At 37.5% G+C, this 27,164-nt stretch overlaps 1 protein-coding gene and 2 pseudogenes across 7 annotated transcripts in view; 1 reads left to right on the top strand and 2 right to left on the bottom strand.

Annotated features, from left to right (window-relative positions):
• Positions 1–206: 206 nt before the first annotated feature.
• Positions 207–314, bottom strand: LOC120581065 (uncharacterized; annotated as a pseudogene).
• A 5,416-nt stretch (positions 315–5,730) lies between these two features.
• CNOT1 (CCR4-NOT transcription complex subunit 1) overlaps positions 5,731–27,164 on the top strand; it is an 81,683-nt gene continuing 60,249 nt past the window's right edge. For 6 of the 7 annotated variants that reach the window (XM_039888851.1, XM_039888857.1, XM_039888854.1 and 3 more), the window contains exons 1-2: positions 5,733–5,884; positions 26,533–26,808. In XM_039888851.1, the coding sequence (XP_039744785.1) occupies positions 26,707–26,808 (102 nt within the window). In that variant the 5' untranslated portion in view covers positions 5,733–5,884; positions 26,533–26,706. Of the gene's footprint in view, positions 5,885–6,488; positions 6,763–26,532; positions 26,809–27,164 lie in introns of all 7 variants that reach the window. The other variant, XM_039888852.1, reaches the window with a different exon arrangement.
• LOC120580973 (uncharacterized) lies at positions 15,583–15,698 on the bottom strand (annotated as a pseudogene).

The following is a 27,164-nucleotide window of genomic DNA, read 5'->3' as shown; positions in this document are numbered from 1 at the left end:
ACAGTGAGAGGCAGCCATCTATGAACCAGGAATCCAGCTCTTACCAGATACTGAATCTGCCAGTGCCTTGATCTTGGACTTCACAGCCTCCAGAACTGTGAGAAATAAATTTCTATTGTTTGTAAGCCACTCAGTCTATGGTATTTTATCATAGCAGCTCAAATGGACTAAAACACCTGTCAACTCCCCTCCCCCACTTCTTTTTAAGCCTAAGCACCTGGTCTTCCTAGGTGGTCACCCATCCAAGTACTAACCAGGCCCGACCCTGCTTAACTTCCAAGATCAGTCACATTCAGGGTGGCATGGCCGTAGACAAAATTCTTTCTTTTTTTATCTGAACCTAGAGTGTGTCACATCCTTTCTTTCACCATCCTTCAGTACTCTAAAGCGCCCTGAGTACTACAGGGCCACACAAACAAGTATGGCCTGTCCTTATCCTTAGTGAAGGAGCCTATTCAGGCTCAGTTTGCGGAGCTGAAAAAGACCTCATTTTCCTTAATATCTTATTCCAAAGATCTTTGATTTTAATTTTTCCTATGAGTTTTGAGTTTTGGAAGACTTTTGCCTACCACATATACTGAACTTATTAAATGATAGCTACTGTAGCTTTTGAGGGGATAGAGTGAGGAAGGATGTTTCATTTGTTTATGCTTTTTGAAATACTGAAAGCTGTCCATAGACCCCCCCCAACAGTGTATTTGAATTCAGGAATTCCTGGTCACTAAAAGTCTTTTCAGTCAGTGGGGTTGGCTGCTCCCCACCTTTTTGGGTGCAGGGAGGTATTATTTTAAGCTATATCTCCTGGAAGAGTTCTGGCAAAAGTATTTCTCCTGGATCATTTTCCAGCATTGAGATTTTTGACCCATTCATTCTGTAGGTAGTAACATGCAGGCTTGAATTGTTAACTAATTATTACTTGGTCTGGCTTTTGTTCTTCCAAAGATCGACTATCAACATCTTAAAAGCAGAGGCCCATTTTTTTCAGACTCCTAAGCCTCTACACTGTGTTTGGAAGAGATTAGATGTCAGATGGATTTATAACCTAGAGAGGGAAGTATGGAGTGATAAAGAGGAGTTCGGAGGACAATTTACTGCCAGCCTCCCACTTCCAGTTCAGGACCTGGTATAAGTTTACCTCTCTAAGATCACTAAGATGTTAGAGATGGTTTTTAGGTAAAACATGTAAGTTGGAGGTTGAGATAGTGTCCAGAGAAGTCTGTAATACTATACAAGAACTATCTGCTGGGGCAGGGGTTCAAATGAGCAGATGAAAAATTAGGGCTAATGGTCCAGGCTCTGAGCAATCATTTGAAATATCACAACAGTAATCAGGGAGGACATAGAAAATTAGAGCAGAGTCCCAGACTCTGTCTAGCTCAGAATTCCATCAATAAGTCCCAAGGTCCACTCATCTGCCTAGAGCCCAGGCAGATTTCTCAGACCTGCCCTAACTTGTTTGCAAGCACCCATTTGGAAAAATCTAAAGTAACCATGAACCAGAGGAGATACTACGTGGCCTTTCCTTTTCTCTCTTAGCTTCTTCCTTGTTCTCTCATGAAAAGAGGAAGATGAGTAAATATTCTAAAATAAAATAAAATAAAATAAAATAAAATAAAATAAAATAAAATAAAATAAAATAAAATAAAATAAAATAAAATAAAAGTTGGGAACTTCCTACACAGTCTTGGGACAAAACTCCTATTAAGGAGAGATTCTAAGAATTCAAATGTTATCTTAACAGGAAAACACCAAACACACAAACACACAGCAGTATTTTCAGAATCTGTCTCACTAACTTATAACACCTTGTTAGATTATGCATCACATTTCTTGGTTTGAAACTATCTGGTTACTAATGGGCCATTGAACATTACAGCTGGGAGATCACCTAGGCACTGTGGTGTGTGGCTGAGAATTTGAGCTCTGAAGTTGGATAGTTTGGGTTCAAAAACTTGTCTGACATTGAGTAGCTTTGTGACCTTGGGCAAGTGACTCAGCCTCTCTAAGTCTCAGTTTTATGATCTGTAAAATGAGGTATATAACCTAGTCCTTGCATCACAGGGTCCTGAGGTGTGGATGAGATAAAGCATGTAAAGTTGTACTTTTAGAATATATTGGTTGATTTAAAAAATCTACATGCACATAAAGATTCCGAGATTGCACGGTAAGTCCTTGGCTTCGTAGAAGTTCACAGTCCAAAATTGGAGAGCCACATAATGCTTGCCCAATATCCTCAGAACAGTGAAGAGGGAAAAAGAGGTCCAGGGAGGGGAAGGGACTTTTCCAAGGGCACGGCTCAGGTTAGGACTTGAGTTTCTGAATTTCTCAGTAGTTTCTGAATTTCTTTCTGCAATGCACTTGCCTAGATATCTTCTCCTGCGTGTAAAGTCACCGAAGTCATACATACCAAAGCCTGGGTGTCCAGGGAATCAGAAGGTTTGGAGCTAGGCAGTGGTGATGGGCTGGAAGGAGATCAGAATTTAAAGTTGAACTGTCTGTGAGTCGCTTTGGATAGAACAGAGAATCGTAAGATAGTCAATTGCAGTTGCTGACTCATCTGATAAACGAGACTGAAAAACAGGAACAGGGAATAATAAGTCTTTGTATTTCTGCTCACCCTTCTCCCCAACACCTCCAAACATTTTATAACATAATTTGCACAGATCTCAAAGTCTCAAAGTCCTGTTTTCTTCTAGGTATTTCTGCTTCCACTCCAACCCAATTCAATAGGGCTTTTGTTTCCTAGCACTTAGGTTTCCTAGCACTCCAGGCTATTTTGGGAAACAAAAGAGTTTGTAAAGTTCTTACAGACTCTGGGATGCACAATTAATTAGGGATGGGCGGGTGGTGAAGGGCTGGAAGAAGGTTGAGGAAGGAGGCCAGGTGAGTAATTAACAGCTGACTGAAATATCTTGTTTCTAAATACAGTTGAACCCCAGGGCACATACTTGAGTTAAAAGGTGATTCAGTGAATTCTTTATGAAGGTCTTCTAGTAAAATAGTTTGTGTGGGCATGATTTTCGACTATGTCATTCGGTAAAATTAGAAAAAAAAATGCATTACATGATCTCCACTACTCATTTTGTAAGCAGTCTGAGTCTCTCTGCTCTCTTGTAAGGATACAAGCTACTCCAAATTATTGACAACACACAGTTGAAGGACTTTGATCTCCAAGCCGTTGTGTGAATCCTGCAGGTATTTGGTTAAGGCCCCAAGGCAGGTCATACCCTAGGAGTGGTGTTGGTGCAGCTCTGGGGGAGGGGCTGGCCGTGGGCTCAAGGGTATCAGGGAGCACCTTCAGTATAAAATAGAAAACCTTTTTCCTGGCTAAGATAGACTGAAGTGAGGAAAGGCCATTCAGAAGTATTTCGATTTACCTTGTTTTAGAAGATCTGTGTTTGGGACTTGAACTAGTTGTAGAATTACAGAGTTGACCTTAGTTGACATTTATGGGTATCATATTCTGTTTCTTTAAAAAAAAATTATTTTAAATTGCACAAATAAAACATAAATGCATCCTCTTTGTAAAAAGTTCAAATAGTACAGTAATATATGGAATAAAAAGCAAAAGTACCCTTTACTCTTCCTCATTCCACTCCCCTCCACAGGGATAACTATTGGTGTCAGTTGGTGTATGTGTGTATCTTTCTGAACCTTTTTATGCATTTAGTGATATGTAAATATAGATACCGTTATTTTCTCCTACAGGAATGGTAACATACGGATAGTGCCATCTTTTTTTTTCTGTTCTGCACCTAACTTACATTTAACAATAAATCTTGGAATCATTTCATATCAGTACATATAGCTTTACCTCACTCTTTTAAAAAACTTAATAGCATTTCACTGTACGACACTACTATACATTTATTTAACCTGTTCCTTATTGTTTCCAATCTTTTGGGACCCATAAACAATGCATCAATGAATACTTTGACACATTCTCTGAACAAATTTGCAATATTCACCCATGGAATAATGCCTTGACATAGGATTACCGGGTCAGTGGGTCTGTGCATTTTCAATTTCGATAAACTTGGTCACAATGCTGATATCCATGGAGGTTTTAGGAATTTTATACAGCAGCAATGAACAGAAGGGCCTTATTCTTCATCCTTGGTCTGTTTAAGGGGCCCTTTTTACCGCTACCATTATGTTTTAAGTCCATTTCTCCATTTCCTGATATTTTTAAAGCATTTATTTGCTCACATGTCTACCATGTGCCAGACACTGTGCTGGGTGCTCTCAATACTACTAGGAACAAGACTGAAGCAACCCTTGTCCTTGCAGTATGTGGGATCCTTGAGTCTCATTCAGTTGCTTGAAAACACAAGACAGTACATGTTTGCTGAAAGATTTGGCCTCCAACCAAGGAAAGGCAGGTGTCAAAAAATATTTTTAGGTGAAATAAACCAGTCACAAAAAGACGAAAACCGAATGATTCCACTTATTCTAAAGTAGTCAAACTCTTAGAAATGGAAAGTAGAATGGTGGTTGTCAGGGACTGGACAGAGGAAATGAGTTGATTTATGGGTATAGAGTTTTAGCTTTGCAACATGAAAAAGTTCTAGAGATCAGCTGCACACCAATATGCATATAGTTAACATTAATGTATGGTACATTTAAAAATGGTTAAGATGGTAAATTTTGTTATGTTTTTACCGTAATTTAAAAAAGTATTTTTAGGCACAGAAAGTAGTGCTTCTGATAGCCTCAGGATGGGGTGATGAGAAGGATAAGTTTCCAAAAGGTACAAGGGCCAACCAGTCAACAGTTCCTTCCTATGGCTCCCACCTCCTCCTCTGGGAACAGACGACTATAAAATACTACGATCTACTACAGATGTTGAATTATAGCAACAGATATGTTTCTATGCTTTTTCTCCAGAGGGCAAAAGGCATAGATATCCTTCCTGATACTGCTTACAAGGTGTAAGCCAAAGAGAACTTTAGCTACGCATCTCTCTGTATTCTATCTTCAATAAGCAGGACTAGAGAAAGTTGTCTCCATAAAAATGAGGCAGGCAAGGACTACATTCCCCAGCATGCACTGCTCCTCCCAAGGAGCTGTAAGTGACGGAAGAAGACGCATTACTTTTGCGACAGGAATGGGGTGGGGTGGAGGGAACACTACATATCCCGGGATGCAGAGCGTCACCCCTCTAGTTACAGGCTCGCTTGCCTTCTTCTGTTAGCGGCTTTTCCCCGCCAAATGGTCACGAGGGGCGGGGAATGTTTAAGAATGGGAAGCCCCGCAGTCTACTCAACTTGACAATTCGAAAAAGAAAGAGTGAAGTCTGTTTCACTTTAACTCAGACTAGTTCCTGCGCAGAGTGGCTAGGGTTTATGGGCCGCCCTCCCTTATTTACTGTTTTTTTGGCAGCGATGCCAGGCCCCCATTGGTAAAAGACCACCAAGACAGGTGGGTAGTCCGTGAAGCCCCAAATCGAAGTTATCTGCTGTCCCCATTGGCCCTCGCTCGAGCGCAGGCGCACGGGCTCCAGCTCCGGGACTGGTGAGCGGCAATTGGCCAAAGCCCGCGAAGTAGGAGTCCGGATTGGTAGTTGCTAGCAGGAGCCTGGTTTCTTCCTCGGTTTCTGCAAGTGATAGTGTGTGATTGGTTTAAATCCGCGGGCACCTGGCGGTGATTGGGCAGGGGCCACGGACGGGGTACGATCATTGGCCGGTGCTGGAACCAGCCCTTCTCGGGCGGGCAGCAAATGATGAAATGAGAACGGGGAGGGGAAAGGCCGCGACGTGAGCGCGCGACCTCCGGCGCCATTTTGTAGAGAAACAAGCGGAGTTAACCGAAGAGGGGGGTCGAGGAGAGCCGGAGTCGGGGACCCAGGAGTTTCCTGTGTCCAGCGCCACCGGAATCGCCTGAGGTGAGGTGGGCTGGGGCCAGCTGGCGGTGTCAGCTACGGAATGTGGGTGCCGGTGGGGGAAGAACCGGGGTGGTCCCGGGGCCATTGGGAGCGTTTCCCGGAGCTCCGCGGAGTGAGGGGCAGTCGGGACTGGGAAGTGGCGAGACGGCAGAGGGGACTCTTCTATGGCTCGCGAAGTCTTTAGGCTTTGAAGGGAAGAGGCGGTGCGAAGGCTCCACGAAGCGGAGGGCAGAGAGCGGGGTGAGACCTGGTGGCCCCCCGGTCCGGGCCTGGACACTCCGAGCGCGGCGGCGGCGGTAAATCCGACGGCTGGGCCTCGCATAGCGCGGGCTGCACCTTCCTCAGACCCCACGAGCTCCTCAACTGCCCGTTTTTCTCCGGGTTCCCGGACGGGTGCAGGGGGCATCGGCCCCCGAGGCCTAGCTCCTGGGGCAGGGGGAGCGCATTTGGAGTGCTTGCACGCTCCCAGTTCTATCCCGTGGACATGGAGCTGCCAGCCCCCCTCTCCGCCCCTAGCACGTTGTCAAATCCCGGGTGTTTCGGGTCTCTTGCGGGTGGGAGGGGCGGGCAGAAGAGAGCACTTCCTTATGACTTCTTGCCACAGGTTTTGTTCCACTCGCGCGCACGGGCGCTCACACTTTCTCCGAAGTCGGCCCCCACCCACTTGGCCCAGTGTCAGTGCTGTAGTGACGGTTCTGCTCACCTATGGGAAGTGTCCCCCTAGTGAACTGAGCACTTGGAGGCCTCAGTACTGGTGAGAGATTTACTGCAGGTCTTGTGAGGCTTACCGAAGGCCAACCACAATATTGAAATTTCACAAACTGAAGTATTTGCAGTACCACCCCTTCTGCAGAATTCACCCAACCGGGCTCACACAGGTAATAATCCCCACTAGGAGTAAGCTTTGTAGGTTAAAACAAAAATACTTGATATCTGTGTGAAAATGTGTTTAAAATAAGCTTTGAGAAGTGAACTTTTCCCCTGAGGTCACGCAATTAAATGTCATATTTCTTAAGACTAATAAAAAGTCAGTTTTCTTCTTGAAAGCTGAGTCACAATACTTAATCCACACTCCTCTTATTTCTTTATGATTCAGTCGTTTGGATTTATTTTGTCAGTAATTTGAGTGAATATAATCTGAATATTTTTTGCAAAAAAACCCCACAAAAACACAACATTTTCCTTATGACAGCCCGTTTGATAGGACTAGGAAATTGTGGATGAAAAAATGGGAGGACAAGTGAAAAATCAAAAAGTAGTTTAAGCAAATTGAGAAGAAACTTGTTTTTGTAGAGGTATTTGAGTTTAATGTTAGTGATCTGTGGTCCAGATTGATGTCTTTATTTTTCTAAAGATTGGCAGCATAGTATTTTATCTGTTAGTAAGAGATTTGGTAACAGTTTAAATAATCACAGGACACTGCAAATTGTTACCTTGTCTAAGAAGAAAATGAGCTGATGATACACAGAGTTTTAGACTTCTAGTTGTGCTCTGAAATTGATAAAACTTATTTGGAGAGTTTATCCCTTTTCAACAAGTGTGAGTCCCACATCCTTCAGTGGAAACCTGTTTAGAATCAAGGCACAAAGTCTTGACCATTAATAACTGAAAGTATTTCCCTTTCTTGCCTAAGATTGTAATCTTAGAAGTTTCAAGGCTGTGTTTTACAAAATTGAAATGCTTTAACTCAGTGGTCCCCGACCATTTTGGCACCAGACTGGTGCTCCTATGAGAATCTGATGCTTGATGATCTGAAGTGAAGCTGAGGTGGTGATGCTAACATTGGGGAATGGCTGCAAATACAGATGAAGCTTCCCTTGTTGGCCCACGCTCACCTCCTGCTCTGATTCTTAACAGGCCACTGACCTGTTAAGTTCATGCCCAGGGTTTGCAGATCCCTTTTCTAACTCATTGGAATGGATCCCTGCCTTAGTTTATTTCTAGTCTTTAAATTAAAAAAAAAGGTGTGTGTGTGGGGGAGGTTATTTACATCTTTAATATGGATCTTGTCTGGCTAAATACTTTGACATCCTCCTAACTTTGGGTTATATTATTAAAAACAAAACCCGTGAAGACAGAAAAGGAAATGCTGGGTCTTCAAAACTTGCTTACAGACTAATCTCAAATTATCCTTGTATGTTGCTTTTTCCAAGTATGCTTTTGGTTAGATTTTGGTCTAGTTATGAAAAATTGTTTTTAACCAGCTTTAATTTATGGACTTGAATATTTTATTTCATTCTGTGAGGTAACAAATCTTTGATGCTCAATGTCATGGAAGGGAATTTGTCCACAATGATTCTGCTTGAATGCTCAGATATTTTAAGACACAAATTTCTCGTAAGAAGTTTATGCTGCCTGAATTAACAAATTGTAGCCTGCCATTTTGAAATACTATATTTTATGAACATTATATATTTTATAAAATAATAAAACTTTCAAGTTATTAAAAACTATTAGCCAAAGCATTTTTCAAGTGGTCCTCTGGCCAAACTGAACTTTCTGCTGGGAAGTTTCAAAATGGCATCCCACTGAGTCTTATTTTAAGATCTTACACTGTATATAGAAAAATCCTGTACTTTTCTGTTTGCTCAGTTTTTAAGAAGAATGTTTCAAAGCTAAAATGGGCTCAAAACTTTTGTGCGCTGCGTATACACAATAGTTTATTTCAATGTAATTTTTACTCATACATTTGTAAGAATGTAGCAAAACAAGTAAAACACATTCATTGAAAAGCATTGTTTGAGAAGCTAGTAATTAGAAGTGAAGATAATCTGAAACCCTGTGTTGAGATGGAAGGAAATGCAGCCTTTGGGAGTGGAGAGTATACTTAAATTCACTTGTCTTTAATACTGGAAAGCATAGCAAAAACTCCAGGATAAAATGTCTTGGTTAATTTTATTACAATTGTTAGAAGTGTTGAATTAGAGTTTTCTTGTGTGTGAAGTGGCACTAAACATATAAAATAAAAAATGGAATAAAAGCATATTTTTGAAAGACACTCTTTTACTGTTCTTAAGCTTCATATTAAGAGCTCACCGTTTCTCTTTAATTTTTTGAAAGTTTGTCACCTTGATTTATAGCTCCTTGTTTGAAATGCAGTGTTATTTTAAAATATAATGTAGACCCATCATAAGAATAATTACTGCTTTGTTTCAGACCCTTTGTCTTTTTTGCAGTAGCTTCCTTTTATCTAACTAATTTTTATCTTTTCCCCATGATTTGTTTATTGTATTGTGTTATTAATATGTGAATACATCCTAATTGTAAATGATTCCTGGAATACAGTTAATTCTTCACATTACTGTCAAATTGTCACCCAAATCATTGGTTTGAAAATAGCCATCCTCTGCTCAAAAGGCTTTCCTTCAAGTACCTTGGCTAGTTGTATGTGTGTTGATCCCTCCCTACCTGTAGCAGCATATTACTGTGCTGTAGGTCAAAGACTTACACAGTGGTTCCCAAGTATATCTTTGTCCCTTTTATCTGGAATTCCATTTGTATCTACCAAAACATCCATCGTACTAGTTCAAACTCAAATGTACTGTCTGAATATTTTCTCTGTTCTTAAGCAAAATTGATTTCTTAAATTCTCTTAGCCAGTTTTCGCTTAGCTGCACCACATATTGCCTTGTAAGTTTTGTCTGTTTTACAGTGTGGGAAGGAGTTGTTCCTTCCTCCAAACACATACAGTTGCTCTGAATTGTAATCGAATAATGCTTTATTTTTTACACTTGTGTAGATTTATAGACCATGGCTCTCTTGGAAAAGAGTACACCCAGAATTTTGTTCTTTGAAGGCACACACTATTTTTCTTGAAGCTATATACATATAATTCTGTTGACATCTTTAAATGGTTAAACTTTGAAAGCTAGTCATACAGAATTACAGTATCATCCTTTAGGAAATTGAAATCCAGGAAAGTGAGGTGTCTTCCTTAATTTAAAGTCAGATCAGGTTTTTCTCCTCCAGCTCTAATATTCATTCTGTCTTCAATACTACTTAAGTTCAGTACAAGGAAAAGATCTTTGAATTTGATCATCAAAAAGTGAGAACAATCTAGGTGGACAACTGCTTGTTTTTTGAAAGACAATGTTTGTCGTGCAATTAAAATATCTGGAGATTGGGTTTATAGTTCAAGATTCGCTTGGATTTAGTGGACTGGATTTTAGAACATCATAAGTATATTAAGAATTGTGCAGAATTAAATTGTTTATACATTGGCAATTCCTTGAATTACCTAGGGAGATTTTTTTTTTTTGCTCCTATTGTCGTTTTCCCTCCCTAATATTAAGATATAATTGACATACAACACTATATAGGTGTACGATGTACAGCATAATGATTTGACATACATATCTTGCAGAATAACTTCCAATACTTCTCCTTGGATAAGATCTTATTTGACCAAAGCAAATACAGGGTTTTTCCTAACAATTTTTTGGAGGATAAGACACAAGATTGAGTTTTTCATTTCTTCAGTGTGGAAATATAAAAGTTGAGTCTGATAAAAAGATAGTCTTTTCTATTACAGTATGTAGTCATTACTTAACCTTAGTGCACTAAGCTTGCATTTCTGTTGAGAGATGTGCAAAGGGTGGAGGGATTTTGGTTTTAAAATGTTCTTCAGCACTATAAATTGAATTCTGACAGATACTTGAGTAAGTTTTCTCTTGGTGTAGTTACATTTTTAAAGTAACTAGAGGAAGGATACTCCTTGTTATTATCTTTTAATAGTCTTACATGTATTATGTAGTACATAGTTTTAAAATTTTGCAAATGCTACTGGGAAGATGTTTCTGAATATTAGTTGATTTCAGATCAAGAATTCTTTTCTGATTTTGGAGTAAGCATGCTTTTCTGGCTGTCTTCACTTTATCAGTTTTTAAAAAATAGGATTTATTTGTTAACACTAACAATATTTTGAATTACACTGATGTATGGATTGGATTGTCTTGTAAAATTCTGAAGATATCCACGTAGGCTATTAAAATGTTCTTTGAAAGTTAATATAAGGTTTTATTGCATTGAGTAAAATTGTTTGTTTAAAGTGACATAGTGACATAGTTATAAAGCTAGTCATCTCTCGATCCATTTGTTTTTATATTTGGCAAACCTTTCATTTCAAAGTGATTTACTACATTTTGACCATTATGTCCTTTGAATATTTCTTATTCCTTACCAACTGGGTTCTAAAAAAACATTTTACATTAGGCCTTTCTAAGCCCAGTCATACATAATTTTGGGATGCCCATGGTTTGGATTATTCACAATTATGTTTTCATTCTTTAGTTTGGGTATTGGAGAGGCAAGTGTACTATGTATGTACCTATAGTTATGGCATGGGTTTTTAAGAAAAATATTATTATTTATGCCTACAGCACCTGGTCTTCCTAGGTGGTCTCCTATCCAAGTACTAACCAGGCCTGACCCTGCTTAGCTTCCGAGATCAGACATGGGGATTGTTCAGGGTGGCTTGGCCGTAGACCATGCACCGTGGCTCCACTGGGGTGCGAACCCAGGACCTTCTGCGTATAAAGCAGACGTGCTAACTGCTACATTATGGAACCATGTCCTATGGCATGGATTTTTAAAGGATATTTCTCTTCTCTTTACATATAGACAGATATACCAAAGATTACAGAAGTTGAGATTGTCAGAAGTTAAAATGTAAAAATTACTTGTAAATATTTCATTTTGAATTATTAGTCATCTCCAGTCAGTAAGCCCTCAAGGAATTTGGCAAACACAAAACATTGGTGTGATAACTGACTTTAATATACTAACCTAGTTTTGGAATATTTATGTATAGCTCGTAGAGTTCTTCTGTGTTTAGGTTTAAGTAACTCATTCTCTTAATGTGCTATCGTCTACCCTGTTTATACTCTTGCTCTTCCCTACAGTTTATTCTGAGTTCATCATCTGGAGTGATTTCTTTTAAAAGTCATGTCATCCCATTCAAAATCATCATTGATTCTCCATTTGTCTTTAGTACAAGCCAAACAAAGTCCTTTCATTACCTATAGAATTTAGCCCTGCCCTGTACCTATTCTCTGTTCCCCTCAACTTATCCTGTTTTCCACCCCCTCTCCAAGTTTATCTTGGCTACACGTGGCCTGCTTGCTTTCCTTCACATGTGCCGTGCACCGTCTGAGGAAACTTGTGTACTGACTGACAGATCCCTCTGTCTGGAACATTGTTTCTCAGATGTATGTATGGCTATATCCCTCAGCTCCCTCAAGGCTGCTCAGATACTACTTTCTGGTGAGGCTCACTCTGACCACCCTACTTAAATTGCAGCCCCTCCCCCACCATTTGGTTCACCTTTACCTTGCAGTTTTTCTTTATCTATGATAGTTAGCATCTCCTAAAATGCTTCATGATTTCTAATGAATACTATCCCCCCACCTTCTATGGGAATGCAGGGATGTATGTATGTCTGTTGACTGATGTATTTAAAATGTCTGACACATAGTAAGTACTCAACAAATATTTGACTGGACTAAATCACGTAATAGTAATAGATAAACGGCTTCTCTGATAAGTTTTGATAGCCAGTTCACATAAGTCATACACCATTTCTTATCTGGTGGATTTGACTTATGCTTAGCTTTATAGAAAGCCAAACTTGAGGTATACATCTGGCCGACCTTATAGAAGGTGAATTTTCTCAAAAGGTACTATTAGCGTTTGGGCATTTTTTTTTTTGGTGGGGCTTTCATTCCTTGCAAGATGTTTATTGCATCTCTTAATTCTTATTGAATGCCAATGGCTCTCCCACTTCTACACATTTCACATTGCTTTTGGAGATTATGTTCTCCAGTTTATTCCAGTAAATACCCTTTTGAGGTTGAGATTTGTTGTCAAGGTCATTTTATTTTTTTTAGATTCAATTGTTGTTGGTATAAATCACAAATTACTTTGACTACGTTTTTGTCTAATATTAAGTCTAGTCAAATTGTGTTTTAGGGACCTAGAAATTGAATATTGGTATTGGACTTACCAAGGTTCTGGAAAATTTTTGGTGCCCTCAAATGATGGCGAGGATATACAGAATTCCAGGAGCTGATAGAAAAGGTAATAGACATAAAGCAATAGTGAACACTGAGTAACTTCATAGTGTATTATATATACTGAAGGGAAAGGGAGGTGGACCAGCACATTAGCCTGTAGGTGATCTGAAGTGGTTTGGGAGGTTTTATATAGGAGTTGTGGCTTGAGCTAGGCCCTGGTCTTATTACCTAATGCTTTTGTCCTCTTTGTGGAGGCACGTTGGCCTACTTTCTTCCTGGTGACCACTAACTTCCCTTTCTTGAAGGCCAACAATGATCTCATAGTTGCTAATTCTGACTATGGATGTATTAAATTATCAATTGCTGCATAACAGCTTCCTCCCAGATTTAGCTGTTTGAAACTTTCTTGCTCTTTATTATTTCATAGGCACAGCTTGGGTATCCACTGGCTCTGGTCTTCTCAAGCCTGAAGGGTGGGGAGGTCTTACAAGATTGCTCTCGTGGCAGTTGGCAGGGTCCAAATCCTTGCTGGCTGTTGGTTGTGAGACATCAGTTCCTTGCCACATGTGCCCTCTCCATAGGGTTACTCACAACATGTCAGCTTGCTTCTCTTAGCACAGGCTTAGAGAGAGGTAAATAAGAGAGAAGTCAGTCTTTTTTGTAACTTAATCTTGGAAATAACTTTCCAATAATTTTTTCGAGGCCACACTTAAGGTCCAGCCCACACTAAGGAGAGAGGATTACATAAGGGTGTAAATATTAGGCAGAGAACACTGGGGATATTTTAGAGGCTGCCTACACAGTGGACATTTTCCAAAGATTTGTCCTTGGGGCTCTCTTAGGGTTGGTCTTCCTTCCTAGGTTTTACTTATGCACTCCGAGTTTCTCGTTCCTCTCTGACTATTCTTCATTAACTTTTGAGATCCTCTTTTATTCACCTACCTTCATTCACCTGCCATTTTGGCCAGAACTCCTCCAACCACCTTTAAATGCTAAGCTTCCTTAAAGCTCTCTAGGTTCTGTATCTCATGCAGTTCTCCTATGCTATCTTGTCTGTATGTTGATGACTTTCAGATCTATTATTTGCAGCCCACACTTCTATGCTCCAGACTGTAAATCCGACTGCCCAGTGGATTACATTTGTGTGCCTTACTCTAGACTGGTCCCAAACTTAAGTCCTCATTCTTTTTCTTGCCCTTCAAATTTCTCGTCCTCAGTTTCATGTTAGGAGTAAGTGGAACCCAGGTGTTTAGTCTGGAAATGTGAGTACGCTTTTGATGACTATTTTATTTTCCCTTTCCTTGTACTTTACACAGTCTCAGAGTATTGGAGTTTCCTTTTGAATGCATTCACTTCTCTTCTGATAATTCTTAATTTCCCTGTGACCTATTCTTTTTCAGTTTTTCACGTTGTCGGGAGTAGTTTCTAAAAATTTTCACCTGATTGTGTCCTCTGTTATTAGGCAAAGCAGGTTAGTGTTGTAACAAACAACCCCAAGATATCAGTGGCTTAACAGGGTAATACTCAGATAACAGGTTTGTATTCAGATAACTTTCCTCAGATAAGTTTCTATGCAGCAATTCATGAACCAGCGTTCTTCCATCTTGTGGTGTCACCCTCTAGATCGTGGGAATCCTCATTTAGCTGGCAGAGGGTGAAAGAACCAGAGGGTCATGAGTAGGAGGTTTTATGGTCCAGGTCTGGAAGTGGCTGGTATCATTTTGGTCTACATTTCATTGTTCTACATTTCATTGCTATAACTTAGTTTTTTGGTGACACCTGTGCAAGAGGCTGAGAACCATAGTTTAGCTGTTCAGCCAGGAAGAAGAAACAGATTTGGTGAGCATTTGGCTAGCCTCTACCATTCTCTCTTTTCCTAAAATATAATCCAAACCAACCCAAAGTTTCCAGGATTTTCTTTATTATAAAATCCAAAATTCTAAAATGGATTCTACACATACTAGAGAAGAAATCCACAAATTAGGTTCCAGTTACCTCCAGAAGACATTTCTTCTTGGCCACTGGCAGGTTTAGTGTGTTGGTTCCCTGCCCCCACCTTCAGTAATTAATTCATTAGAGAGACTCACAGGACACAGCATATAGTTGTATTTAGGGCTATGGTTTATTATAGCAAAAGGATACAAAGCAAAATCAGCAAGAGGAAAAGGCATATAGGGTGAAGTCTGGAGGAAACTAGTGCCTCTTTCTTCCAGTAGAATCACACAGGACACAGTTAATTCCTTCAGCAAAGAATTGTGACATGTGTGAAATGTCTGGCATTGAAGCTCATTAGAGACTCAGTAACTAGACTTGTTATTGGGACCTTTTCCCACTACATGCCAAAATTCTAGGTTCCCAGAGAAGTAGGTGTTCAACATAAACCATATATTTTTGGGTTTAGGCACTCATTAGTTCTGGGAGTGAGAATTCTCTCAGAATCAAAGTTCTGACACCAAAGACCAGCCGGGCTAGCCTTTTTAGGATAGCAGGCCTTCTATGTTAACTCTCTTTTGCACAGTGAATGAGATAACTGGGGATTTTGTTTAGAGAATCTTGGAAACTGCAAATTTTTATTGACCTAATATATTGTTTTTGAAAGTTATTTTTCTATTTCAGTGGGAATAAAAGATCAGTTTGCTTCTCAGCTTCTTCAACTTCTCGGATATTATTTATTTTTATTATTATTTATGCCTACAGCACCTAGTCTTCCTAGGTGGTCTCCCATCCAAGTACCAACCAGGCCCAACCCTGCTTAGCTTCCGAGATCAGACATCGGGCTTGTTCAGGGTGGCATGGCTATAGACCATGGACCATGGCTCCACTGGGGCGTGAACTCAGGACCTTCTGCGTGTAAAGCAGACGTACTAAATGCTACACTATGGAACCATGTCCGATAGTTATTTTTTATATCCTTCTAGGTACTGTACGTATAAGGACGAGGTACGCGCAGAATGGTGTTCTACAACTTAACGTTTTCCCCCAATAATTTCCAGTCTAACTCTGTTTTTTAGTGATTGCATCAAGGTTTGGCATACTTTTCTTAAACATTTCCCAGAGCTATTAGTTAGGTCAGTGGTTCTCAAACATTAAAATGCAGAAAAATCACCTGTGGAGAATCTTCAAGATAATGTCCTGTTCTCTTTCTCCAAAGATTTTGATTCTTTTGGTATAGGGTGATGCATGCTTAGGAATCAAAATTTTATTTTAATTTTTAATTTTTTTTATGGCGACATTAGTTAACGAAATCCATAAGTTTCAGGTGTACAATTAAAAAAAGGCATATATATATATTACATACATATATATATATATTACACAGTGTGTTCACCGCCCGTAGATTCTTTCTGTCACCACATATTTGACCCCTTTTACCTCATCTACCTCCAGAATCAGCATTTTAAAAAGCTCACTCTCCTCCTCATTCTTACACACAATTGTCTTGCTTTACATAGCATTAAATTCTATATTTATTTTGCCCCTTGAAGTGTTTACTTTTGTGTTTTCTATAGCACCTGTTGTATGCATGTACATGGTGTATGTTTAGGCTCAAGTATTTGAATTAATAGGAGGGCCACTTTTAGCAGATGATACTTATATGGTGCACTGGAGTAAACTAGAAAGGGATCATTTGAGGCATTTTATATAATCCTGATAAACTAAGGGATGATAATAGTAAATTTTTATAATTAAAAATATTTTCAAAGTGTAATTAACTTGAGCTCTTTTCTGTGATCAGGTTTATGTTGGTTTTGTGCTCGAAAAAGCTACATGCATTTGAATTTCTAAATTATTGACTCATCATCAAAGAGAAATCTCATTTGCATAAATAAATATGTGATAGATTGAAACATTTTAAGAGCCATTTAAAAATTTTAAATGTTTAAAGGTAAATGCTCTTTTTTTAATTGAAAATATAATATGGACTTTTAAAAATACATAGGTATTTTGAGCCCAAAAGTAAAAATAATTGTGTAAATTTACAGTAATGATGAGGCTTTAATTTGAGAATTTGTATGCGTTGCAGCATTGTATTGCATTACAGCTATCTTGGCTACCACTAAAACAGAGAAGACAAGATTTAAAGGTTTTAAAGTTGCTCTTCTCAAGAGCCCACCACTCAGCTTTTCCATATCACTCTGGACCACTTAGTCACATCTTCGTTGGTCTGGCTATGCTCTTTGGCGTGTGGTATGTAAACTCCAACAGCTCCCCTGGAGGTTGGCAACTGCTTACTTTTCAGCCAACTGTTAAAGCAGATATTGAGATGATAGAGCATCTCATCAGTTGTGCTTGTAGTGGATTCCTTCTGTTATCAGAGGGTTGACTGATTTGATGAGCTACTCTCTGGAGCAACTTAACAGACCTCCATTGAAGGTTTAGAAGATCCTATGTCTGCTATACCTCCTACTCATTAAAGATACACCCTTTAGAGAAATCTTTGATCTAGCTGAGGCCCAGTTTTACAGATGGGAGTGGGAAGAAGCATAGCGGTTCCATTGCTTGTTCAAGGTCATCCAGCCTATGTGTAGTTGCTGGTCATGTGGCTTTTAATTTTGGATTATTTAAAAAATTGTTAGTAATTATCTGCAACTTTAACTTTGTAAAAATTACTATATACTCATGAAAATTAAAATCAGTTGAGTACAAAGTCAATTTTAAGAAATCCCATCTCATGGTTGTAATCTCTTCTTTAAATTATAAAAGTAACACATACATGCCTGCCATCCCCAGTTTTATTCAGAATTTCATATATATAGAAAAGAGTACAATGAACAGCCATATAACTTCTTCCTAGATTTAGCAATTAACATTTTGCCATATTTTCTCTGTTACTCGTATTTCACATGTTTTTACAGAACTATTTGGTCTCAACTCCTTCAGCATGCATCTCCTATAAATAATGACTTTTCTTCCATAACCACATTACACTTAAAGAATATTAAATACTTTCATAATATCCACTTGTTTAAAGCTTCCCCCTTACCTCAAGAATCTTTTATAACTTTTTTGAATCAAGGTCTGATATAAGGTTCACATTACACATTTTCATTACAGTTTTCTAATCTCTTCTAGACGCCACTTTTTTTTTTCCTCTTCTTGCCCACCTTCTGATGAACCCAGGCCAGTTGTCTGGTAGAATGATCCAGCACAGATTTGCCTGATAGGTTCTCATGTGTGAACTTGTTCCTTTAAACCCCTTTATTTCCTGTGAATTGATAGGTATAGAGGTATGGTTAGGTTTATGTTAAGCCATTTTTTGGTAGGAATACTTCAAAGTACTACTTCATATCACAAAACAGTATGTTGGGTAATTTCTCTCTCCCCTACCTTTAATCACCCCTCCCCCCACTTCCAACCCTAACCTATGGATGTTGCTGTTTTCCCTTAAGAACTGGATCTCTGAAGGCAGGGAGTCTTCTCTTACACGCTTGCGGCGTGCACCCAGGGCCTGGTACCCCCAGGATATGGTCTGTGGCTCCACGTGGGGCCTGAACTCAGGACCTTCTGCATGTAAAGCAGACGTAGTAACCACTATGGAGCCACCCTAGTTTCACCATTATTAGTAATAAACTTGATAATTTGATTAAGGTAGTGACGGCCATATCTCCATTGTAAGGGGACCTTTTTTTCCTTTTTCAATTAGGAGGTAATCTGTTGGGTAATAACTGTGCAGATGTCCCAGCAACTTTGCACCTGAGGTTTTTTTTTAGGCATTGGTCATTCTTCTTGAATCAGTTTTTATACAGGTTAGGGGTGTTATGAAATGGTTACTTTATTATTTTTTTTCATACTTTCTAAGTTTACTAGCCAGCATCTTTTTGTAAAAGGTGCATTTGTTCTTTCAGTGTAATTGTGGATTCAGGAATTCTTATTCACTGTATTATAGTCATAGTCATTTTTTTAAAACCTATGATTTGAAAGAACTTTTACCCATAGTGTTTTACTGAAATGGCAGTGTAAACACATTGTCATGTTGTCTTTATGTCAGAATGTTAACTGCTTGGAATTTTTTTTTCATCTACACACATGAGAAGAACTTAGCATTAGGAGAAAGAACTTTGTGGCTGCAAATGATAAACTTGATCACCGGCATGCATTCATAAAAATGATGTTTGTGATAAATTAAGAGTATGTGATTTTTATGATTGGCAATAGTAAAATAACCAGATTATTTCTACTTTTGTTCTCCAAGCATTTCTAAATGATGTTGCATTTGAGGCAAATTATAAAATCTAGAGTTTCTTTTTGATCCTCATATTTACCCATTATTAGTGAGAATTTCTTTAAGTGGCTCTTGTGTCTTTCTGACTTAATCCCCTGAGGTTTTTGAGTGTTTCCTTTCTTTTTGTCACAGGATGACCCAAACTCACCTTTGTATTTTACTTGTTCCAAACTCCTGGAATTAGTCATTTCTCCAAGGAACATTGATTCTTTTTAGTATTTAGAAGCCAAGATCTAGGAGTTAGATTGGGCCCATTGCTTTTGGGGTATCATTGTTTCTAGGACATTTTTTAAAAATGGAGATATAATTGACATAAAACATTGTGTAACTTTAAGGTGTACAACATTGATTTGATACATTTATATTGAAAAATGATTGTCATTGTAGCATAAGCTAACACCTATAACACATAGAATTATCATTTCTTCTAGTGGCAGAACCAGTTAAGATCTAATCTTGTAGTAAGATTAATGTTTATAATATAGTTTCTTTGTCTATAATCACTATATTGTGTTTTAGATGTCCAAGACTTGTCTGCTCTTTGCAAGTATGTACCCTTAAACACCTATTTCCCCACCCCTGGTAACCACCATTCCACTGTGTTTTTCCGAATTCAGTTATTAAAATAATTATTATTGGGATACAATTGACATATAGCATTCATTTCGGGTGTGCGAGATAATGATTTGGTATTTGTATATGATGTGAAATGATCACCACAATGAATCTACTTAACATCTATCACTTCACATAGTTACAAAAAAATTTTTGCCTTGTGATAAGAATTTTTAAGATTGACTAGATAAGTACAGCCATCATTATGTATATTATGTCCCCAGGACTTATTTTCTAACAGGAAGTTTGTTATCTTTTGACCACTGTTATCCATTTCACACACCCCCACTCCCTCTCAGAAGACCACCAAGCTCTTCTCTATAAAAAAAAAATTTTTTAAGGTTCCACATACAATGGATAGCACATTAATACTCATCTCACTTAGCATAATGTCTTCAGGGTCCATCCATATTGCAGATGGTAGGATTTCCTTTTTTTTCATGGCTGAATAGTGTGTGTGTGTGTGTGTGTGTGTGTGTGTGTGTGTGTGTGTGTGTGAGAGAGAGAGTAGTAGAGAGAGAGAGAGAGAGAGAGAGAATATGAATATCTTTATCCATGCATCCAATGACATACTTAAGTTGTTTGTATAGCTTGGCTATTGTGAATAATGCTGCAGTAAACATGGGAATGCTTATAACTCTTCAATTACCTGTTTTCATTATTTTTGGATATATACCAAAAATAAGTGAGATTGCTGGATTTTTATGGTAGTTTTATTTTTAAGTTTTTGAGGAACCTCCACACTGTTCTCCGTAGTGGCTGAACCAGTTTACCATTCCACCAGTAGTGTTGTAAGTCCTTTTCTCCACATCCTTGTCAACACTTATCTCTTCTTGTTGATAGCCATTGTTAAGGTGTGAGGTGGTGTCTCATCCTAGTTTTGATTTGCATTTCCCTGATGATTAATGATGTTTAGCACCTTTTCCACATACCTGTTTGCCATTTGGATATCTTTTTTTTTTTTTGAAAAGATGTCTGTTTAGTTCCTCTGGCCATTTTTAATGGAATTTTTTTTTAATTGTATGAGTTTTTTATAAATTTTGGATATTAGACCCTTATCTAATACATGGTTTGCAAATACTCTCTCCCATTCCATAGGTTATCTTTCATTTTACTTGTTCGTTTTGTTGTGCAGGAGCTTTACATTTGATGTAGTCTCACTTGATTTCTTTCTTTTGTTGTTTATGCTTTTGTTGTCATATCCAAAAAATTACTGCCATGGCCAATGTCCAGGAGCTTCTTTTCTATGTTTTTTTTCCTAGCAATTTTATTATGTCAGGTGTTAGGCTTAAATCTTTGATCCATTTCAAGTTCATTTTTGTGAGTGGTGTAAGATAGGGGTCCTCTTTATTTTTCCTTATGTGATTATCCCACTACCATTTTTCGAGGAAACTATGCTTTCCCCATTGGATGTTCTTAGCTCCCTTATCAAATATTAGTTGATTGTGTATGTGGGGGGTTAATTCTGGGCTCTCTATTCTGTTCCATTGGTCTGTGCATCTATTTTTATGCTGTTATAATTACTGTAGCTTTGTACTATAGTTTAAAACAGAAAGCTTGATGCCTCCAGTTTTGTTGTTGTTTTTCATGATTGCCTTAGCTATTTATGGTCTTACATGGTTTCATACAAATTTTAAGATTGTTTTTTCTGTTTCTGTGAAAAATGCCACTGGAATTTTTATAGGGATTGTGTTGAATCTAAAGATGGCTTTGGTTGCCATGGACATTTTAACAATATTTTGTCCTTTCTTTGTGTCATCAGTTTTAACAGTCTTGTAGTTTTTCATTTCAGTAGACTCAATTAAGGAATTTTTTTTTTAAATGAATTCTTGTTGCTATTTCCATTTCAGGTTTTTAAAGTTTTATGTTTACCACATTTCTCTGTGCTGAAACTGGATTCCTATTTGCTTTGTCCAATAATATATAAAAATAGTTTTAAAATTATAAGAAAATATTACTAACAGTAAACCTATCGAGTCAAATTTGAGTTATATCATTAAAAATATATTCTACTGTACATTAAAGATATACAGGATACTGTGCTCAGAAGCTACTTAAAATATTGTTTTCACTGTGTTTTATGTTATCAATTTGACACTCAGGTTCATTTACTTATGTTTGTGTTCCACTTTAGTTTTTTTTTCTTTAACTAAATTTTAAATGTGTAATATATTTACATGGTTCAAAAGTCAAAAATCATATAAAAGATATAATTGATGATTTTTTATTCTGATTTCTATGTCTTATCACCTTTCTCACCCACTCCTTTGTAGGTAACCATTTTCATTAGTTTGTGGTTTATCTTCTGTATTTTTTGCAAAAAAAAAAAATCCCTACTGTATATCTGTGTGATATATACAAACAAAAGGTAGCATATAGAGAAATAAAAGTTTAAATGGTAGAATACTACTGTACACATTGCCCAAGTTGTATATTCACCAGTCACCTACTCGTGGCCATTCCATTGCTATGACAAATATTGCTGTAGTGAATAATGTGCATTTGTTATGTTATACTACATGTGAAAGTGTGTAGATTTCTAGGACGACTCTTCTTTTAAGTGGAGGCCTCTTTGTAATCACTGTTAATTGGAGCCTTATTTTCTCTGCACACATAAACATTGATATATTAGATGGGATCATACTATTCAAGAGTTCTCCAGTTTTTTACTGTGTCATGGGTATTTTATGTCAACACTTAGCAGATTAACTATAAATCACAGCTGCTTGGTATTCCTTAGGTTGGATATATGAGAAATAATTTGGAATATTGGATAGTATTCTCCAGTTAAAATGTGAAATAATTTACCTAAGTTGGATGTCTGCAGGTCATTTTATAAGGCCCCCCCCTCCCCCCAGTATATAGTAGATGTTTATGGCAGAACTACATTTTAAATGGCTGGTTGTATGTTGAGTGGGATTCCATTGCATATATATAGATATTCCTTTCACTGATGGGTATTCAGACTGTCCCTAAAATTTTAATGTTAGGAAAAATACCGAGAACATCCTTGTACAATCTTTGTCGTCTTCAATTGCCATTTTTCTTTTTATTACAGTTATATATTTGGTAAATTTTTAATTACTACTGTTCATGTTATAGTCATCTTATATATTGCTGTCAAATGTCAGTGCCCTTTAATTTATACTATATGTGATTGTTAAATTGAGAAATGCTGGGGGAAAACAGTAGTACAGTAACTGCTCGAAAGAATTTAACATTTTTATTGCAGAATTGCTGCCGTTAGCTGTTTTCACTGTTGAAATCCCAGGTCATGATGATAAATCCTCTGGGATTTTGGAAGAAGAATGCATATATGCTTTTAATAATGAAGATAGGCCTGTTTTGAACTATTCTTTAAGATTTTAATACGAAGTTAATACTTATTTTAAAAGCCAGATATAAGTATGTTACACGCGTTAGGTGATGTGATATGGCAGAAATGGGGGTGGTGAGTGAAGGTTGCAATTTTGAGGTCATGGTGATCCTCACTGAGAAGGTGGCATTTATGTGAAGACTTGAAGTGAGATAGCCAGCCATGTTGGTATCTGGAGGAAGACCATTCCAAGCAGAGGATTCAGCTGATGTAGAGGTTGGAAGGTTGGGAGTATGCTCAAGAAGTAAGGAGGCCATTGGTGGCTAGAGAGAACTGGCTAGGGAGAAAAGTAGAAGAGGAAGCCAGAAGAGTTCCAGAGGCTAAATTCTTTATAACTGTGTTTGTTCATTGGCTCAGGCTTCCATTCTGAGTCATTGGAGGGTTTTGAGCACAGGATGATCTATGTTTGAGTTTTTTATATTTGAAAAGTATATTTCTCTGGCTGTTGTATTGAGAATAGACTGGCGGGAGTAAGAGTGGAAGCAGAAGACAGGTTAACATATTTATCCAAGTGAGTGAGGATGGTCCTTGGTTATCATAGCTGTGGAAGTGGTGAGAAATGATTGGATTGTGGATATATTTTATAAATAAGAGCTGAAAGGATTTCTGGACTGATTGATTATGGGGAGTGGGAAGATTTACAAGATTTTGGCCTATGTAACTTTATGGAGTTGGCATCAGTTGAGTTGGTGAAGACTTTGTATGGGAAGATCAGGAGCTCATTTTTTGGACATGATGTGTTTGAGATGTCAAGTAGGAAATATAATAAAATTTTGGCACCACTAGAGAGGTTTGGGCTGGAGATATAGAACTTTGAGAATTATGGGTAAAGATGGTTTTTAAAGCTGTAAGACTGAAGATTACCAGGAAAATAAATATAGAGAAGAAAAGAAGTCCAAGAATGCCAATACTGTGAGGTCAAAAGAGGAAGAGCCAGTAAAAGAGACGAGAAGAGACCAGTGAAGTGGCATTTGAAAAACAAAGTAACAGAAGTCTATATCTCAGAGAGAGTGATCAATTTTGTCAAAGGCTTCGGGTATTCAGGATGATCACATTGTACTGGTTTCCACTTGTCTTGGAGTACATTGTTTATGGTACTCCTTTTACTTTCACAACTGGTTTGGTTAATAAATTGTCACCCTGCTAATCTAATAAGGTGATGGCTTAAAATTGGTTATTAGTTTAATATGTTAAATTGAGATAATAAAGATTGGCTTGTTGAAATTTGCATTACGCTAGTATTTTTATCTATAGTAGTCTTTAGATGTTAATGTGGACTAACTGGTTGTACCTTGCCATGGGGCTCTTATCAAGAGGTGATATATTTGAAGTGTGATGATCTCAGTTGTATTTGAGGAATTGTTTCTTGGTAGGTTATTCAGCACTTGTCTTGCTGTATTTGTGCTGTACCATAGGTAAAATAATAATTAAAATAGTTTATCATAGCATCTACTTCATGGTGAAGTTATTCTGTTGTTCCTTTGTGTTAGCATTTTTGATATAAATTCTGAGAAAAGAGAAACTTTAGTCTTCCAAACTCTTACTTACCTTGAAATCCATTGCCTTTTTTATTATTATGTATAATAATTATTGTATGTATATAATTATAAAATAACTACTGTTTATGTACATAACATGCATTGAATAAATATAATATTAGCTGAACACAACTTGCAAAAATTTAAAATGCTGTGAATTATATTTGGCACTAAAAATGGGCATTTTAGATTTTAAATAAAGGGGTTCTGTTTTGACCTTGTTAGCTGCAAAATTTTAATGATGCTTTTATACCTGAAGGCATCTTAGCCAACAACTTTCTTGATTTGAGTTCTTGGTTTGAATTTAGGAAGAGGTTGTGGTTTCTTGGGCATTTTCTGGAAACAGCTTATGTACCAGCTGCCTAGTTTAGCTTGGATGTGGAAATTTCCTGAAACAACGAATGCTTTATATATGTAGCTACATTCATTTTTCCTCTTGGTTGTTTGGCTAATATTCTACCAAAGTATCAAATAATTTACTTATTCTAAACCTACTCTGCTATTCCTGTGTTTTGTTGTGTTTTTTTTTTCCACTTTATAAACTTTTGTTTAAAAAGTAAAGGTAGAAAATAAAAGATATGCATACTTCAGGGAAAACAACTTTAAAAGCTGAACAAGGTGAAAAGAGAAAGCTTCCATACTTCATGTTCCGACTCAGAGATACCTTTAAATCACATTTAGTCCCCTGTTTGTGTATATTCTCATTATGGCGTGTCCTCAAACTTGAGTGTTTGCTAGTCTGGTGCAGAAAATATTCTACCACCATAACATGAAGGATACAACTTTCTCTTAGAATTTATAGCAGGAAAGTTTAGTTACATGTAATGCATAAATATAAGCACAATTTAACTTTTCATATGTTAGTCGTACTTTTTTTTTAGGAGAATGTGGAGAGAGCATAGGTAGATCCTTTGCTTTGTATAAACAAAACAAAACAATGTAGTCTTTCTCTGTTAAGAAATTGTTAAAGATTTAAGTGCCCTCACCAAGGGGCTTTTAATCTTCATAAATTTTCTATATGTTACATGGTGAGTTCTGATTGTAATGAAACTATGAGCAGATCTCATAGAAGGCGAAGCTGTGGATAAGCTCAGTTTCTTGCATTCAGAAATCCTTGTGTTTCAGCGATGATACTTGGTGAATTCTTGAGAAAAAAACCTGTGTGTTGGGTTGGTTTGTTTTGGTAATTCAGAATATTTCCTGATTCCCAGGTGGTTAGAATTAAACTGATAAACATCTTGTTATTTTAGCTATATTGCTGCTTTGGGCTTCCCTTTCTAGATGTTTCAACAATGTAGGAAGGAATTTGGATCTTGGATCCCTTTCAAGTCAGCCATTGAAATAACCTAAAACATATATCCTAAGGTATAATTTTAAGATCAGACTATCTGATTTTGAGACTGTACATAGGAGTAAAGTGAATAAATGGGATCTTGTAAATAGATTGTAGATAGTGTGGGAAGAAGGATTGAAAATGTCAGGTGAGTTTTTTCCACAAACCCTAATTTTAGTTAAGTAGTTTCCTGCTCCTTCAGGTGAGTTTTTTCCACAAACCCTAATTTTAGTTAAGTAGTTTCCTGCTCCTTCTAATAGGGTTTAGTATAAATTTATAATTTTGAAATAAAAAAATAAGAATGCCAAATATTGTAGGTTGTCTTGCTAAAATATAACTTTTTTGGAGGGAGATATTTTCTTATTCTGTCTCTAATTTTAAAACTTGGCATTTTAAAAATCAATAGCTGTCAAGACATCTTAGTTCTTTTTTTTTTCTAGTCCACTAAGGTATTGTATGTACCAAGATGGAGAGGCGAAGGTTATTAACCATTTTTCCATAATAAAAATTTAACTAATTTAAAAATTGAACATTTTTTTTTTTTTAAAAACAGGTGCCATGTTTCAGAACAGAGTAAGACCCCTGGTAAAGAAGAACTGAAGACACTGTATAGACACCAGATATAGGCTAATTACAAAGAAAGCATTAACCTGCCTCTGAGGTGACTAAAGGGGAATAATGGTGATTTTGCGCCGGGCTCGGCCGCCTGCTTCCGCCCCAACCAGCAATGAATCTTGACTCGCTCTCGCTGGCCTTGTCTCAAATCAGCTACCTGGTGGACAATTTAACCAAGAAAAACTACCGAGCCAGCCAGCAGGAAATACAGCATGTGAGTAAACAAGTACTACTAAAGGAATGAGTGTGTGGTGGAGAGAGAGTTGGAAATTTATGTTGGTATGTTGCATGAAAAGTATCTAACTTTTGCTCCTTAATTTCAAGTGACTTCTCTTTAGCTTAATCTATAAAATCTTATTCCATCCTCTTTTTTTTAAGAATTCACAGATTTTTGCTATGAAAATTATTGAATATGATCTGATTTGTTTCAGTCTAGTCCCATTTATTTTCTGTTTTTTAAAAAAATTGATCTATATTTCACAAACTAAAACTCTCCATTTTAAAATGTAAAGTTCAGTGGTTTCTAGTAGATTGACATAGTTCAGCCATCATCATCTAACTTCAGAATGC

The sequence above is a fragment of the Pteropus medius genome, unplaced genomic scaffold (assembly GCF_902729225.1).
Source record: "Pteropus medius unplaced genomic scaffold, Ma_sr-lr_union100, whole genome shotgun sequence".
Lineage (NCBI taxonomy): Eukaryota > Metazoa > Chordata > Mammalia > Chiroptera > Pteropodidae > Pteropus > Pteropus medius.
This window is presented reverse-complemented; position numbering and strand designations above follow the sequence as displayed.